The sequence below is a fragment of the Primulina eburnea genome, chromosome 3 (genome assembly GCF_022965805.1).
Source record: "Primulina eburnea isolate SZY01 chromosome 3, ASM2296580v1, whole genome shotgun sequence".
Classification (NCBI taxonomy): domain Eukaryota; kingdom Viridiplantae; phylum Streptophyta; class Magnoliopsida; order Lamiales; family Gesneriaceae; genus Primulina; species Primulina eburnea.
This window is the reverse complement of record NC_133103.1, coordinates 18,332,973-18,352,253: the sequence shown is the minus strand read 5'-3', so window position 1 is coordinate 18,352,253 and position 19,281 is coordinate 18,332,973. Positions and strand designations below refer to the sequence as shown.

Sequence of the window (19,281 nt, the reverse complement as noted above, 5' to 3'; positions counted from 1 at the left end):
CCTCCTCCAGGATGGTCTTGAACAATATATAGGTCGATGTTCAAACCATGTGCCGAACATCTTCAATTTCTGGCCATCGCCTTCAATACATGAGAAGTTTGGGAAAGAATAACACCTTCAGAAATTCAAATGCTAGCCACTGGTGGAGTGGACTGGACTGGACTTGTGGAACCAACTCCAATTGAGTCACCTCGGAAACCATTTTAATCTTCTTCTTCTTCTCGGGCTGCTTAACGCCCTTTGGTTGTTGGGGTCATCGGTATTCAAACATTTAGATGTAGCGGTTAGAGTCTTGTGCTTGGTGTATAATTGTTTTAGATGGACGTTCTCTTGATTGTCCTATTTCGGTCTCAAAATATACCACATTTCTCTTCAAAGGTGCTATAGCCAGTGCCTTCTTCTTCTTGGGATGCAATGGATCAATAATTCCAAAAGTCACCTTTCGGTCGACCAAGCAAATAAAAAATCTGTAGAGTGAATCCCTCATATGGGCCCTTTCCCTTGGTTATCTCACATAGGGTATCAAAATAAATTCCAGACCAGTTGACACTGATATTTGATGCGATCACCCATGTACTAGAATTTCTTCTAGATGATATTGTCATATGCCCCTACTTTGGCCAGCAGAGATTTGGCAATGATGATGATGAGAAAACATAACTCCAACTTCAGATCATGCTTATATGCCAGAATAGAGATAAAGATACCAGACAGAAAGAACCCAGCACTCCAGATATTAGCATTGCCCTCTAGAATATGTGAAACTTTGGTCAAACCCTTAGTAGGCAGTTCCAGGGCATCTCAGAAGAATGTTAGGAGATGATGTAATTAGACCCTCCGATGGTGTATATGATACTTTCATGCTCCATTCTTGTAAAAGTGAAGAACTGTTTCACCTTAGATAAGTCCAGATCCAAAAGTGAGGAACTTCCTCAGACTGGAAGCCTCGAGCATCTCCAACACATATGAAATGAAGTCATTCTTTAGTGACAATGGACTCCGAGGTGATTGGAAGGCAAGTCTTCAAGATCGACATCTTTGGTCTGTTAAGAAATTTGTGAAGAAACAAGTGAAAGAACAAAGAGTTTTGAGAAAGTAAAATTGCCGAAATCTTTTGAAATACTGTGAGCGTAAAGAGTTTAAAGAAATGAAGATGAAATCACGTGGCTAAATCCTTATAGACGGCTATTGGAAATATTTTTTAAAGTAATATGAATCGTTTTTCTCACAAATCAATATTTAAATATAATAAAATGTTAAGTGTTAGCGGTCGGATAAATTCACATCTTCCATAAGTCATTCAACCATTTTGATTGAAACTTATGTACTGGTTGGACAATTGCTTTATCAGGCTTGATACATTTGTACTTCATTATAATGCAATGAAATGTCATGGAGCCTTTCTCCTAAACATATGTACTAAGCCAAATCTACTAAACCAAGAATATTTCTTAAATAAGAAAATTTATGGTTTGGTAACGATTTAGTAAGAATATTTGGTGCATGTTGATCGGTTGACATGTATTCCAATCAAATCTCCCTTTCATGACATAATCCCTTATGAAATGGTATCTTATGTTAATATGATTAGTTTTGAAATGAATAATGGGATTATATGTTATAACATTAACACTTGTTTTGTCATAGAATATGGGAACTCACTCGACCAGATCCCAAAGTCTCCAAGCTGTTGTTGAATCCATATGATTTGTGAACAACAACTTTCAGTTGCAATATATTCTGCTTTAGCGGTTGAAGTGGTTATTGATGTATGTTTCTTGCTGAACCAGGATATCAGTCTATCTCCAAGGAATTGACATGATTCGCTGGTGCTCTTCCTGTCAATCTTGCAACCTACACAGTCTGCATCAGAATAACCAGTAAGGTTAAAACTTGAGTCTTTTGGATACAAAAGACCCACATTGATAGTTCTTTTAAGATTTTTAAGGATACTATTAGATGCATTGTAATGTGATTGCTTTGGAGCAACTTGAAATCTAGCACAAAGAAAAATTACAAACACAATATCTAGTCGACTAGCAGTTAGATGTAACAGAGATCCTATGAGACCATGGTACATCATAACCTTGACCAAAATTCCCCCTTCGTCTTTATCTAACATGATTGATGCACTTACGGAGGTAGATGCAACAGAGCAGTTGTTCATTCCAAACTTCTTGATGACCGCTTTGTATATTTGGATTGATTGATAAAAATACCTTAGTCAAGCTGTTTGACTTGCAGTCTAAGAAAAATATAAGTTCGTTTATCGTGTTCATTTCAAACTTTCTCCGCATAAGGTTAAAAAATTTCTCACAATGTTTGGAATTAGCAGAACCAAATATTATATAATCAACATATATTTGGGCTAGCAGGATAAGACATCCTTTGATAAATTTGAATAAAGTATTATCGACCGTTCCTATCACAAAATCATGATCGATAAAAAATTTAATCAGAGTATCATACCAAGCTCTAGGTACATGCTTTAGTCCATACATATCTTTATCTAGTTTTAAAACATATTTAGGACAATTTACTCAACCGTTTATAGATGTACTTCGATATGGTGAACGATCGAGTAATCCTTATTCTACAGAATTGTACGCTAAAGCGGTTGAATAGAAAAAGTACACTGCTGAAGATAAAACAATTGGATAGTTTTGCATCTCGAGCCCACTTAAATGAATTCTTCTGAATCTTTAGTGGGTGGTCGAGTACCTCTAATACATTGCAAAGATAACTTGATCTAATACAATAAGTTATTATTTGTTATCACCAAAACTAAGAAATCTAACAAATACAATAAAAGATGGATTTTTTTGTTTCAAAGAAATTATCTTTTTTGAAAATCTTGCACACCCTGCACACCCAACCTAGTTTTAGCCTCAAGACAATAGTTTTTAGTATTATTGAATATAAATTATATAAGATCATCCGAGATTTAAACTCTTGTTTAATTCAATTTTATTTTATCTTTATAAATAATATTCATAAAAAATCAATTATAAATTTTCACACGCATGATTCTCAAAATAGAAAATATAGTTCAAATAAATTCAAATGGAAAAAATTGAGTCAGTCAACCATCTTAGACAAAACAAATTTGAAGGATAGAACCTCATAATCTTATTAAGAGTGTGTTCGACAGAACTTATAAACTCTAAAAAACAACTTATAAATGTTTTTAGAGCTTATAAGCTCTCATAATTTGTTTGACCAAAAAAGTTACAAACAATTTATAAATCGTCAAAATAAATCGTTTGGTTGAAATCTCCGTTGAGATAACATAATAATTGGATTAGTAAGATAATTTTATCTCCGAAAAAGTATTCAAGATGAATGTTATTTTTTTAGTTTTAAGTAATAAATTTAACTTAGATCAATTAATTAATCTAACATGAACCACTACGTAGGTTAATGTTCAACCATAATATCGTATCACTATATAATCAAATTCAATCTCAAATTCGTTGTACAATACGTGGTATCGAGTGACACAACATCACCAAAGTACTCATAGTCAATTAGCATTTTTGCATTGGCCCAAAAAACATTAGTTATCATTTCTTCCACATCTATCTGATTAGCATGGTAAAGTGTTGGATTTTTAGATAGTTGTTGTTGAAATATCGCATCAGAGAACCAACTTCTCCATATGGTATATTTCTTTGTCTTTTGGATCAAATATAGTTTTTAGCATCCAACATGGTATAACAGAGATCCTCTCTTCCTCCTGCATGTCCACTCATCAACTGAAAAGTCGATTTCTATTTAAACCTAACATCCTCTGCCAAATCAATCTCATAGGCCTGAAATTCTGTAACATTACGTTGGGAAGCCAACATGTGAACTGTCTCTTGAAGATGGAGTGGGTGATTATGCTCTTCGATAAACTCGGTAATTTTATACTTACTATCTTCAAATGTCACTTCCAATCTTACTTTACAATTTTTTCGATTCTCAAGCCGAGGATTGAGTGTCAAAGAATCTCTTTTGTCTTGTTTACGAACACCTTCCTTGAAACAAATATATCTAAACGAAGTTATAAATTCAGTGTTATTGTTCTTGTTAAAATAATACTTCATAACTCCAAATCCAGTTTTCCTACCATATTCAACCCAATATTTCTAAGTCTCATCTAAGCTGTTAAATTTCATACCATTATTAGGCAATCCATCAACAAACTTTGCTCATCAATTAGACTTTTGTCTTTATACATGAAAATATTACAAAATAAATCTTGGTTGAGCTGAGCGCTTCTACAGATATGAACAAATCCAATAACATATGCATGAAAAATGGTACAAAATAATTTCAAACATATTATGAAAAAATGAGAAATTGAAAAATAGAAAATTTATTTTGTATCAAGTTAAATATTTGAACTTGAATCCACAATGTAAATGTATAAGAACTATGCAAAAATGTAGTGTCATGTATTTATAATATTTTAGCACAATGATTAAAATGCATAAAACTAATCACATAAATCAAATACATTAATTTGATTGAGACACAGTCTATAAACAATTTCTGTTTATAACCAGGACAAATTGGTGGTATCATCAAGAGTAGTATGGAGAGTTGGGTTGTTGGAGGATTACTCCTTGGATGTCATTGCACTAGTACTTAATGTAAATATTTTGGATTGGCTAAAAACATAAAAAAAATAAATTAATGATTGAATATGATTATTCAAAAATCAATACTAAACTAAATAAACCAAAATCTTCAATTTTCGAATCATTAAATGTTAAAAATTTAATATACTAAACTTACAGGATGTGTGGCACACGGTTGATGTCTGTTTGTGGAGGGGACAAAAGAAAATAGGGTTGATGTCTATTTGTGGAGGGAACAAAATAAAATGGAGTGAAATAGAGGGAAATAAAGAAAAACAGAGATGAAAAAAAGGGAAATTTGGGCACATGTTTTTGCAAGCCCTTTGAAAAAAACACAATAACATGTCTTTTGATAGCACAACATTGTGAGTTGTTGTCCTCTGCACAGTAGAGGATCTGATCCCCAACCCACCAATAACAGACAAGAGAAATCAAGAACAAAATCTCAACCCTTCTCAGATAAAATCCAAGGGAGACAAGTAAATGAGGAGATAAACCTCACACCTGTTTATCCGATAGAAACCATGGACATAACCTCTCACTTGAAACATTGTATTTCATATTAATATTATAGTGGTCAAACAAAAACTGTGAGAACTCCAGATTTCAATAGAGTTAATTTTATCATAACTCAAATTTTAGCAACCTAAGAAAATTCAGCTGGACTAGGAATTCACCAAACCAGATTCCAGCATGTCAATTTCAGCAGACCAACTCAGCAGCTTAAGATTTCAATGGATCATTTCAGTAAATCATCTCAACAGTCAACTACTATTTTAAAATCGTAACTGATGCATTAACTCGAAATCAAGACAGATAATGACAGAAAATGAGGTCAAAATTTTCCCTATAAAATTTTCAAAATTTAATGTAAATGAGCTTTTTATTTTAACACTTGTAATATGATTTAAAATCATTCCAGTAGGTATGTTATGTTCAAACCTTTATTTACGAAATATGCAAGTTTTTAAACATTGAAAATCATGACCAAACAAATATATTATGAATACGTCTGATTCCTGTTAATTCTTGAATTTTTTACTTACTCGTTAGAAGATTAAAATATAGGATGACTGATATTAGTTAGCCAAAAAATTCATAATTTGTTCAGTGCATAAAATGATACATGTTTTATTGTGAAAATATGTGATTTATGTTCTGAATGTTATGATTGAAATTAACGTGAAAATCGATTTTATAAACTCAGAGGTTTTTTTCTCGTTTTCTGAGTGACGACCATATCACTCAACCACTAAAAACAACCCTCTCAAATAAGAACAAAGAAGAGTTAGAAGATGAAGAACATAACAAGTTTTGGGGCTGGTGAAGGAGATGATCTCGCTGCTGTTTTTAGTTTTTGAACATGTTTTGTCCAATGTCTTGTACATGATATTTTTGACAACATTGTCCAAATTAGCTTTTTTTTTTAATCCTTAGCAGTCCACTCAGATCTTCACTTTTAATTATCTTTTCACTTTCTTCAGTGATGGAAATGACATTATGACTTTTATTATCTTTACAGGTCCATTTGTTGTGATGCACCACATGTCATCATCTTGAGATGATAAGGTTAGAAGAGGTAAATAAATACATTTCAAAATTTATTATGTAACAGTAAATCAAGTTTAGTTAACAGTTAGAATAAGCTTCTCAATCGATTTGAGTATTGCAAGAAACTGAAAATTTTGGAAGCAACTTACAATATCAATTGAGCTTATATAAAACCAGTTAAGAAGAGACTAATAAAATATAATATAATAAGAAGTCAAGAGTTTGTTTATGAAAGTTTGAAGTCTAAGCTTCCACATCTCCCTTTCTTCTGTTCCCATAAGAATTTCACTAGAAGATTTGATAAGCACGACCACATGTACAAATCCAATCCAGCTCTGTTCAACAACCCTATTGAGCTGAAACTCCTAGCAATCAACTAATACAAATAATTTGTCCAGAATTTGTTTATGACATTTTACGAACACCACACTGTTCTATTCGATCTTAATGTGAAGAATTTAGTGTGATTCACAATGAACGAAATGATCATAGATTGATCTAATGTGGAAGTGTGAGATCAGCTCAACAAACTGAATTCTTTTAGAGAGATGCTGAGAGTAAATGAAAATGCTCGTAGATGTAATTGATTCAATAGTGTCGAATGTCTGATCTTCACTCCTTTATATACATAGTTCCAACATTAATAAATGTAGACAATACACATAAGTTGAATGCTTAGCCGACATTTATACAGAGGATTCCATGTGTCCTTGTCTTGTTTCCGAAAATAGTACCAAGGAAATAACCTCTTTTGAACACTAGCTGAGAGTAGAAACCAAGAACACAAGAATCGATACATAAAATTCTTTTTGTCAAAATCTGAAACATTCTCAATAAAAGTTATGGAACAACTGGCTGTAAAGGTCAAATAGTGTCCTCAGATTAGTCGAATTAAATTAAGTTGAACTTTATTTTTATCAGCTTGATGTATGAGCTAGCTTCAAACTAGCCGGTTTGGCTGTTCTAGATGACATGAGTCAAATAAGCTTAGTTTGATGATTCTTACGTCAAAATATTATCCCAAGATTCTTATTTCATGGCAAGAACAAGGAGCGAAAATGTCTCCTTTCTGCTATTGAAGCGCGGAAAGCCATGAAAGTAGGTGAAGATGTTTATCTTGCAATGATAAGTGGGGTTAAGGAAGAAACTGTGATCAAAATATAAGACACCCTAGTGGAAGCGCAACCTTGGACCGAGTAATTGAATTCAAAATCAACTGGGCACCCAGGGCAAAACCTAATTTGATGGCACCATACCAAAGGATGCACATAGAAAGAAACTCAAGTAACAACTCCAAGAATTGTTAGATAAGAAGAAAATTTATTCAAGTGCATCTATTTGGGGAGCACCTTTCTGATTTGTCAAGAAGAAGAACAGAAGCATGAGATAGTACATTGATTAATGAGAGCTGAACAAGATCATGATCAAAAAAAGTATCCACTCTTGAGAATCAATGACCTTTTTCAATCAACTGAAGGGAGCTAAAGTCTATTCAAAGCTCGATATGATGTCAGGATACCATTAATTGAAGATTAAGGCTGATGGTATTCCTAAAACGACCTTCAGAACAAGATATGACCATTATGAATTCACAGTTACATCTTTTGGCTTAATGAATGCCCCTAACAGCTTTCATGGATCTTACAAATTGGGTGTTCTAGCCATTTCTCGACAAATTCATGGTATTATTTATTTACGATTTCCTTTTCCATTATCCAAGAAAGAAAGACCACGAAGAGCACCACAAGAAGACTCTCCAACATTGAGGGAGAAAGAACTTTATGCCAAGTTTAAGAATGTGAATTTTGGCTAGATAATGAGATATTGATGGGTCATTGTGTATTAGTTGATCCCTTAAACGTGGAAACCATCATGGAATGGCCAAGACTAAGACAGTAACCAAGGTCCGAAGTTTTATAGGATTGGCATAATACTACCAGAAGTTGGTAGAATAAATTTTTTTATAGCAGCGTCACTTACTAAATTCACATATAAGAATTCTGAATTCAATTGGAGTGAGGATTGTGAGAAGTGTTTTGAAACATTGAAGATAAAGTTATCTACTATTACAGTTCTTGCACTAGCAGTGGAGGAAAAGGATTTCACCATATACAACAACACATCAAATCGTAATGACTCATTTGTGTACTCATGCAAGAGGGAAATGTGGCAGTATATGATAAGGGAAGCTGAGGAGGAGAGCCTGGGGCTGGTGGCGCCAGTTATTTTTCCCTTGATGGGGAAGCCTTGCCCTCATTGGAGTGGCTCGAGGGGAGAATGACCACCTCGAGGCTGGGAGTCTCCCGCTGTTTGCGCTTTCATGCTAGATGGGTGGAATTGCGGCCGACCCGATGGGTGGGGCAGGAGACTACGAGACCGGGGAGGATGGGACCTCGGGGATTAAAGGAGCCCCATGCTCTTTGGCCAACTAAAGAGCAAGAATGACCCTCATATCTTCCGCCCCTGCAAGAAGATAAACAAGAAAAACTGTTAGTTTCTTAGGAATGTTACATGGGCCCGAGTAAAAAATAAGGTAGAGAAGACGAATTGGACCGATCCCTCAAGGTGGTGTGTTGCTCCGACTCCATGGATTCCTCGCTGGACTCTAGGATGGGGTTAGAATCCTTAGGTCTCAGCCCTTGCCAGAACAAAAATTCCTCGTGCAGAAGTGTGAGGGCATTGTACATGCTCCCCCCTAAGACCTTGCTAGAGCGAATGTAAAAGGTGGATTTCTTGTGGTTTTGTAGGAGGTCAGGTTGGAGTAAAAGGCTAGGGAGCTAGAAGTGGGGCAGTTAGGGAGACTAGGAAGCCTACAGTAAATACCCTGTCCTTGTAATTACAGGACTATAAGAAATTAAAGATGGTGGGGATGATACCTAGGTCCAGGGATTGGAAGAGGATGAATGAGGAGAAAACATGCTCAACATGATACATGTACATGCAACAAGAACATTAAACAGTAAAATATGCATAGCATGGCAGATAAAATGCAACATGTAAGAATATAAGAATGCATATTGTCTAGATAATTCAGTAAGTACTTACGTACCTCTAAACACGTACTCTAGCAACCCTAGGCTATGGTCCTAGACAACACAAACAACATCTACCAATCAATAATTGGAAAAGACCAAACACCTACTATTTCTAACCATTGTTGTAGAGCTATATCTGCGTCCGTCGATAGTCCTTTAGGAAATAAAACCTATCTACTTAATCCTTGGCCTTCTACCTTTCCCTGGCCACCTCGGAACTGCCACGAGTGACTAGAAAGCTCCAAAACACTATAAAGCTCCTAGAAATTGAGAGAAAACCTCTTAATCTCTACCAAATTATGAAAATTCGATCACCTATATGTAGGCTGGAGTTCGAACAATCCGATATTGGTATATAAAACATGTCAAGCCCATCGAGACATGTAGGAATACATTTAGCACCAAGGGTTCGGACAGTCCAATCCTGATTCAGACAGTTTGGACCAAGTTTGGTCTTTCCAAACCGGTTCGGTTGGTCTGAACCCTGAATCCTTCGGACCCTCCAAACTCATTTGGTTTTTCCAATATTTCCGATATTGATTTGATCTGAGTTGCTTAATTAATGACCCTGTAATAAAAATTCACCTCAAATATTGATTTCCAAGACTCTAAAATTAAAACAAAAAAAGACATGAAAATGAATAGCTCTTGTTTCTCTACAACATGCTCATGTTTTGCATCTTCTGGCTTTGACTGAAGTTCATCCACTGACTTAACCAGTTCCTTGTCTCAATAGTCTAAAGAGAACCATGCTTAAAAAGGTGGAAAAGAATTAGAAACAATGTACCCGATCTTAATCGGAAAAGGTAACATACATTTTAAAACAAACCTTTATTTCCAAAAGAGTAGCTTCGAGTCTTGCCAATCGTTCCTTAATCACAAAAAAAAGTATTAAATTTTTATTGTGGTAAATAAGAATGAACTCCTATCATATCCTGGTTTTTTTCTACTCAACATTTGAAAAATGTATAAATCTTTTGACAAATTGGTTGTAATCACACGTGCTCACTGCAATTCATAATAATACTTGCAGCTTTTGAACCTAGAACGATAGTAATAATACTTCAGCTTAAGTTCAGCCATATACATTTGTATGTTCAAATGAAATGTAAAACCAGATGGTCAGCACCCCTCACCCCAAGAGCAATTACAAAATTTCCATGCAATTATTTAACTATGTAGTTTTGTTTAACCAAACAATGATTACTCATTCAAAAGATCACATTTCTTATGAATGAATGAGTTCATAATATATCGAAGAATGCAAATTTGGACATCTTTGAAGACATATATTTTTTAAAAAATTATATACTTATGGCCGGAGATGATTATTAGATCATAATTACAAATTCTAATATTGTAATCATTTTCCATTAATCAACTTTAGTACTTCTCACCTAAATATCCTCAATGTCAATAGTTTCCACCCAAATATTCAAATTTTCTTTTAAAAAATATCAAATTCTGGACATTTTCAGAGCAAAACTTGTTATACTGACCGATGAAAAATTCTACAAAAATTACAAGTGAAGTACATTTGAGTATTATTCCATGGGCCAGATTCTGGTCACTATCCTCGTCAAACATAAACACTAAATGGCATACATGATACACAAAAACACATCATTCAATCAAAAAAAATGTTTGCACAATTTTTTGATGTTGTGGGCGTACCAAGTGTTGTAGCAAAACAATATCAATATTACCGCTAAAATCTAACTTCTACAATTCAAAACAAAAATCGATTTTAAACTTGATCGTTTGTTCTTATCTAAGCAAATACAACATCAAAAACAAAGAAAAGTGAAAAAAAAAAACTATCTGAAGTTGGAGAATAAGTTCTAACATAATTTATTTTTACAATAGTTTATAGGAATTTACAAAACATGGAAATATAATAAAAGTTGACGAGATTAAGGAAAATGAAAGGAAACTTCCGTAAAGGGAAAGATGAATTGCTTTCCTTGTGTATCAAAATAATATATACTACTCTATTTATACATAGTTGTTAAGGGCAAATAAAGAAATACATAACAAGAGTTTGTTATGTTGTTACACTAAAATTCTATCAACAGATTCCTCTAGAGTAATACTCATGTGTGAGTTCCCATGTGCCACTCTTGCTGACACCATTGTTGATGTGGATCTTTATTACTTAGCTTCCCTCCGTAAGGTCAGCGTGGGATTGAGTAAAACGCTGAGCTTGGTCCGAAAGCGAGTAAATGAGATTGCTGAGAGAGGCTTTGTAAGTACATCAGCGATTTGATCAAAATAGGGTACATATCGAACTGCCATTTGATTGGAAATAACCTTTTCTCGAAGAAAGAATAAGTCAAGTTCAAAATGTTTAATTCTTGAATGAAATACCGGATTTGCACTGAAAGCTATAGTACTAAGATTGTCACACCAAATAACTGGAATGTTAGTTGTACCAATGTGAAGTTCTGACAGAATTGATTTAAGCCAAATGATTTCAGCTATTGCATCGGCTAAGCTACGGTACTTAGCTTCCGTACTCGAGCGAGAAACAATAGTTTGCTTCTTAGAATTCCATGAGATAGGAGAGTTGCCAAGAAACCAACAAAAACAAAAAGTAGATCACCTATCATCAATGTCATTTACCCAATCGATATCGGAATCTCCTGTCAATGTAAGCCGAGAGTTTGGAGTGAGATAGATTCCATAATGCAGTGTGCCATTGAGATAATGAAGTATTATTTTGACAACCACCCAGTGCAAGTGAAGGGGATGATGCATAAACTGACTCACTTATTCACACTTTAAGCGATATCTGGTCTTGTGAATGTCAAGTATTGAAGTGCACCAACATTGCTGCGATAAAGAGTGACATCTTCAAAGGGATCGCCTTCTCGATGAGAGTTTGAGAGAAGAAATCATAGGAGTATGAAGGGATTTGGCCTTGTCCATCTTAGTCTTAAAAAGTAGATCTTGAATATACTTTGTTTGAGAAAGAAACAAACCGTCCCGAGTTTCCTGAGAGACTTCTATATCAAGAAAACATGAGAGATCACCAAGGTGTTTTAATGAGAACTCAGAATCCAGGCGATGAATAAGGGCTTGAATCTCTATAGCATTGCTTCCTGTTACGAAAATGTCATCCACATAAACCAAAATATAAATAATTGAGAGTGATTGAAATCGAAAAAATTAAAAAAAAGTCAGCCTTGGAAGCATTAAAGCCAATGTGTTGTAGAGTGATCTTGAGTTTGTCAAATCAAGCACGAGGTGCATGTTTTAGCCCATAAATGGCCTTATGAAATCTGCAAACTAGCATAGTATTTCACTGTCGTTGTTCAAGGCCTAGAGGTTGCTGCATATGAATGGTTTCATGAAGGTTACCGTGAAGAAACACATAATTGAAATCTAATTGTTGGATGATCCAGCCTTTTGTTAAAGCAATTGTGAGGACCAATTTTATTGTATTTGGTTTCACAACAGGATTGAAACTGTCAGAGTAATCCAGGCCAGCATTTTGTGAATATCCCTTAGCAAGGCTTTGTAGCGAGCTATGGAGCCATCCAGATGTTTCTTAAGCTTGTACACCCATTTGCAGCCAATAATGAGAGTATTCGATGGAGGAGAGACCAAAGACCAGGTGTTTTTTTTAGTAAAGCATAATACTCATCTTGCATTGCCTGTTTGCACTCATTATGAAGCAAACCATCTTGAAATTTAGTCGGTTCAACAGTAAGAAGATGGAGGGCATGATATACCTTGGGTTTAAAAACTCCAACCTTGGATCTAGTGACCATAGAGTGAGTATTTCCTGGTATCAGATCTGATGTACTACTTGTGTCACATATAGGAGCTGAGACAGATGGAGAAGAAGATAAGTAAGGTAAGGAAACATGAGAATGAAGTTATGACTATCTGAAGAAATAGTGACTATAAGATGGGAAGGACTAGACTCAAGAGAGGCTGACATTTGAGGAGTAAGAAAAGTAATATGAGGAGAGACAAGAGAAGAGATAGGTGCACTGATGGATGATGAGGACTTAGTTAACGAACGTTGAGAAAGAAGGTAAGGGAATGAGTTTTCATCAAACTTATTATGTCTGGAAATATAAAGACGACCATCTCCGCTGAGGAATTTATACCCTTTATGTTTCGTGTTGTAGCCAAGGAATGTACATGCCTTAGAGCGAAAAACGAGCTTGTGAGAATTATACACGCGGAGATAAGGAAAGCATAAGCAACCAAAGACACGGAGAAAAGAATAATTAGGAGTAATATTAAACAACCTGTCAAGGGGGATCTGTTTATGAAGAATGGAGGAGGGTAGCCTATTGATTAAGCAGACGTCTATGGAGAAGGCATCATCCCAATAAGTAAGGAGCATAAGCGCATGAGAAACTAAAGAAAGATCAGTGTCGACAATGTACCTATGTTTTCGTTCCACAACACCATTTGTTGGGAAGTATTTGGACGTGTTACATGGTGTTCGATTCCAAATTTTTGAAAGAAATGAACCAATGAACGATATTCCCCACCCCAATCTGTTTGAATAGTTTTGATTTTGTGATTGCATTGCAACTCAGCATTAGTTTTAAACCTTTGAAAGACCTGGAAAACCTAGGATTTATGTTTAAGAAAGAAAATCCAAGTATATATACTAAACGCATCAACAAAGCTAACATAGTATCAAAACCCATTATTGGAAATATGGTGAGCTTGACCCCAAACATCTGAAAATACAAGTTGGAGTGGTGTCGAGTAGACTGTGTGAGATTTAGGAAATGTTAACTTATGATTCTTACCAAACTCACAAGCAGAGCAAAGAGCAATATTGTCATTACTTTGAAAAGAGGCTTTACAACTGTTAAAACTTGCTTTACAGTAGGAAACATGGGATGAACCAACCTATAATGCCATCTAGCTAATGTGGATGATGCCACTTGGGGAGGATGGTGTGCCGACTGCACTTTATTTAAAGGAGAAGTCAGACTGAGGCAGGATGCTTGTGTGGATGAGGAACGATCAAGTTTGCCAATATGAAATATGTATTGTCCTTCATGTAGGATACTTTTGAGAAGCTGAACCTTGGTTGCTAGATCCTTCACAACACAGAATTGTGGGTGAAATTCAAAGAAGACATTGTTGTCTTGAGCAAATTTGCTTACGTTAACAAGGTTTTTGGTAAGATGAGGTACGCAAAACAAATTATTTATACGATATGTGACCAAGAGTGAAAACGTGATGCTCCTATATGTGAAATATGTAAACCAGATCCATTACCCATGTAAACTTTACCTTCGACTGTGTGCGCAGACCCAATGGTGAGATTACCAAGATCATTTGTAAAATGATGAGATGCTCCAGAGTCAGGGAACCACCAATCTTCATTGAGCATATTTGGTTGTTTCATAGCTACTGCAGCAGAAAGAGGATATGATTGTCCTCGATTTGGATTGGCAGTAGGTTGGAAAGGAGGACCTGAGTTCCTGTGTTGTGGAACAAAGTCTTTATCAAACCGATAATAGAATTTTTCAGCAACATGTCCAGAGTACCCACATGTTTGACATGTTGTGTGATTGTTGTTGTTCCTACTCTTTCTTCCATCTCTAAAGAAACAACCACGACCACGTCCACGAGGAGTGAAACTTTGCGTCGAAGTATCACGGCCTTTTGATTGAGAAAATGTAGTAGCATTGATGTTAGGAGTGCTTCCATCAGTATTGGCTGTGTAAGATTCAATTTGTGCCTCATGTGCCATTAGTAATGCATTGACATCTGTAGGTTAAAAAGCCTCGAGGCTGGAGGTAATATGAACCACAATAGCCTCATATTCCACTCCAACCCCTCCCAAAATGTACAACACATGATCATCATCAGAAATTGAATGACCACACACAGCTAGTAAATCAACATAGCCTTTCATTTTGCTAAGGAAGTTTTAGTCTTCTTCAGTGTTTGTAATTGCAACTTGTACTGCATCACACAAGCCTTAGATCTGGTGGCAAAGAGGTGTGTGATTCGCGACCAGAGTTGAGCCGTGGTTGTACAACCGATCATCTGGGCTTGAATTACTTTCGTCCATTGAACCAAGTAAAAAGGATAATAGAAGCCGATCTTGACGACACCATTGTTTCAGCCTCTTTAATCAAAAATTTATGTGGAGTGGGAGTTTCTTCCGTAAGCAAATATTCCAGACCCAGACCATTAATTCCTGAAGAAATTTGAAGCTGCCAAAGAAGAAAATTATCATCACCAAGTTTTACTTGTGATCTGATTTGCTGGGTTAACGAGCACAAGATTGGAGGTGGTGCCGAAATTTGCATGTGCCACTCTTGCTGACACCAATATTGCTGATGTGGACCACCATTAGTGATGTGGATCTTTATTACTTAACTATGAGAAACATTAGAAATTATAAGATTTGCTAAAATCTGAAATGAAAATTAATATGGACTATTTTTGAACTAAAACTAGGAAATTATGTGGTGAGTTTGCAAGAGTTGCGCGATATATGTTTTGTGTCTCAATCTTCTTCCCATTCCAATTTACGTTCAGTTTTTTATGTTGTTCTTTGACTCTCCTCACTATCCACGATATTGCTCATGATCTCTTCCACTTTCTTCTCCAGTTTGGGCACTTCCTGATTTATTCAAACACTTTGAATTGATGGGTTTGGGTTCAACCACTTTGAGCTTAATTAAAAGTTTCATCTTGTTTATATTTCTTATGCTTCCATTGGTCTTCCAAGCTCCAATGCAGTGAAGATATTATCAAACTCTTACACTGCTTTTCTCTTCCAAGTTTTTGTGACAAATACATGCAAACCGAATTTCTTGATCAATAAAATTATTTGGACGAAAACCCATTGCACGCAGAGGCTCGAGTATCGGAATGATAGGAAATACAACTTTATGTATACCTTAAGGTTCAAATACACATCATAATATTGTGAGTTCTGCATATATAAGTTAGCACTGGACTCTGTGTGTGTGTGTAGATATATAGATATATGTTGTGTTGATTGCATCCACAGACACTTTTGTACTTTCCCTTCATGTACTATGTTTTAGGATAATTCACAAAATGTCGTAGAAACATCATAATTATATATATTCTTCATGATCTTCTCCGGCCCTCTATGGCTTTTACTTTTCAAGGATTCTTGGGTTCGTACAGGTCTACGTTTCTTCCCTCTAATTCCTGAGTTGGCCTCGAATTCCACTCAAATCCCTGTAATGGAATTCATGCTATTAAGACAATTTTGACAGAGTTACTTTAAAAGTTTCATGTATTGTAAGAAACCATCAAGAGCTTACATCATCAACGGCATCTCTCAGTGCTTGTATCTGATCCTTTGAGACTGTCCTTACCTACAAGAATAGGCAACATCTTCAAATGTGAAAAAATGAAGCCTCCCTCCGCCTTCTCTTAACCACAATCACATCCGAAAATCGAAGAACATCAGAAACGGTGAAATCTAAAATCCCGACGAAGACTCACCTTCTTGAGTACAGTCCAGAGAATGCCCTCCGTGCACGGGGGAATAGTGAGCGAACCCAGATATCTGAAGTATTTTCTGCCACCAAACCTAATCCTCCATGGATCAACCACCCCCAAGCTAATCCCTTCCTCGGTAACAGATTTAAGGTTTTTCACAAACTACAGGAGAGGGTCACCAATCCATTAATCATCGGTACAAAATGTGTACATTCTACAATACACACATTGTAGAAACCAAACATAGGTTGTCATACTAAAAGTTGTGAATCGTTATGTTAATGATACCATACATGCATTCAAACACTACGTTTCGATCTTTACTAAATAGGAGTGGACAACAAGGATATTGATAGTGCATGCCCGAGAGATTTGTAAATGAAACCAGTCCACTCACCTTTTCAAGGAATGCATCGCCACGTCCCAGTTTGTATAGAATACCGACTACCGCAATGTCTCCCCGGGAGTTGTTATGGACCAAATGCAGCTCCATATCAAATCTGCATATCAAGTCTAAGTGAGAAATCATTAAATAACACAAGATTTTTTTTCCTTAACTATAAAATGAAGAAGAACCTTGTTCCATTCAGAGTGTGTTCAGAAGGAGTATGCCAATGAACTTGCAGTAACTTGTACTCAACATCATGTATTTTAATACCTCCAGCATCTCCTTTCCATACCACCTGACAATAAAAAACTCTTAAACTTTCCCACAAATTTAATTCCTCGGTATATCTGTTTCTGTATCAATATTACCGATATATCGTGCCCCCGGTTTCTGAGAATGGCTGGAGCTGGCTTGTAGTTGCGTCTCAAACTTGTAAGTCTAGGCAATACTGTCACTCTGTCGTCGAGAAGATCGATAGGAGACTGGAGTTTTCCAGTTTCACAAACTTTCCATTTCGGATTGAGGTGCCCCCAATTCTTTGGACCCTTTTTATCTCTCCCCAAGTAATTGAACGGGTGTTCATTATCTGTTAATATCAAGTGCTCGATGAGGCTCAAACATCGGATTAGTTCCATATGCAATCTTTTCTTCTTACTAGTTCGTGACATTTTTTTGGTAAATCTTAGTCAAACATGCATGAAATAAACTCTAAACTTTTTCGCCTCTATTTGTGGAAAATCACAAAAAGCTTGTTTCGAAAAGCCGCAATGCTAAAATCGTGCTTATTAATGGCTGATTCTACCATATTTAATCAAGATCTCGAGCCATGCAAAACAACGTGAACTCGAAAGTTATGAAACTAACTCATATCAATTGTTAAATATATGCCAAGAGCGACCGACATAGTTTCATGTTGGCTGTTTGAATCATTATTATCGCAACAAAATTTATTTATCGCAATAATATGATTAAAAATATTTATTTTATTCCGACTATTACCATACAATCACATAAGAAAAGTGGATCTATTGTGAGATGGTCTTACGAATCTTTATCTGTGAGACGGGTCAACCATACCGATATTCACAATAAAAAGTAACACTCGCATAAAAAATAATGTTTGTTCATAGATGACCTAAATAAGATATCTGTCTCACAAAATACGACCCATGAGACCGTCTCAAACAAGTTTTTACCTTCTAATATTGATTGCGTAAATTGATCAATATGTACTTATGATCCTTCAATTGATCAAATTGTGATTTTAATACAATAAAGTAATTTTTTCACAATTGGACCGATTTCAGCTGGATATCGTATAACATGTCCGACCACTCCATCGAAAATCGAACTGATTGAAAAAAACCAATTTATCTTGCTAAGATCACATTTTGACTAATTACACGATCAAAAAACCCTATCGATTGCATCTTCTAAGACGATTACTTTGACCTTCACGCAGCCTCAAGAAACATCGTGTTCGTACGTTGTTTAGGTATTTTTTATAGTATCTTAATTCCTCGTTTCACCCCTCCAAGAAACATTGTTTAGGTATATATCACCACACACACACACACACACATATACAGATATCATCAAACGCACATATATGCACTTATGTATTCTGATTCTCATATATATCTTACCGACTTCGTTTTCTTTAGCATTGATAGCTATGAAAAGGGACGTAAAAAGAAGACAGATGACAGAGACAGGAGGATTGAAGAGTCGGGCCATGTTCTTTCGGAACGTCAAGGCTGATCACCTGAGAGAGTGCCCTCGGTGGCAGCTCTGCCTGTGGTGGTGGAAAATGCCTAGAGAAAAAGGGGTGCAAGCTATATCTCTCGTGCAAGATAGCCACCACTAAATGAAGGGACACAAATTGTACAATGAAAGCACGCCTATATATATATATGTATGTATGTATCATATGTACCATATGAAATACGAAAAATTTGGGAATATCATTTCAAGATTTGAGAGGTTTACCCGAAAATCGTGGAGGATGACAAATAAAATGTTGGGTCCTGGATGTTTTTTATCTGTCAAGGTGCACGGTTTCAATGGAAAATTTAATGGTTTTTCTTCAATGCTTTTTGTTGTTACTATTATTATTGTTATTTTTTGCCAACAATGACAGATGTTAGGTAAAACTTATTCAAATCTCATAAAAAAAACTCAAATATAATAAACGTAAGTATTTTTTGTT

The 19,281-nt window shown here is 35.6% G+C and overlaps 1 protein-coding gene across 1 annotated transcript; it reads right to left on the bottom strand.

Moving 5' to 3' along the window:
- Positions 1-16,071: 16,071 nt before the first annotated feature.
- LOC140828380 (alpha carbonic anhydrase 4-like) lies at positions 16,072-18,954 on the bottom strand. Its single transcript, XM_073191363.1, has 7 exons — positions 18,719-18,954; positions 17,441-17,658; positions 17,261-17,367; positions 17,082-17,184; positions 16,688-16,846; positions 16,504-16,557; positions 16,072-16,417 (listed from the first exon to the last, which is right to left on the bottom strand). Exons 1-7 carry the CDS (start codon positions 18,807-18,809, stop codon positions 16,340-16,342), a joined length of 810 nt encoding a protein of 269 aa, XP_073047464.1. The 5' UTR covers positions 18,810-18,954; the 3' UTR covers positions 16,072-16,339.
- Between the last annotated feature and the right edge of the window lie 327 nt (positions 18,955-19,281).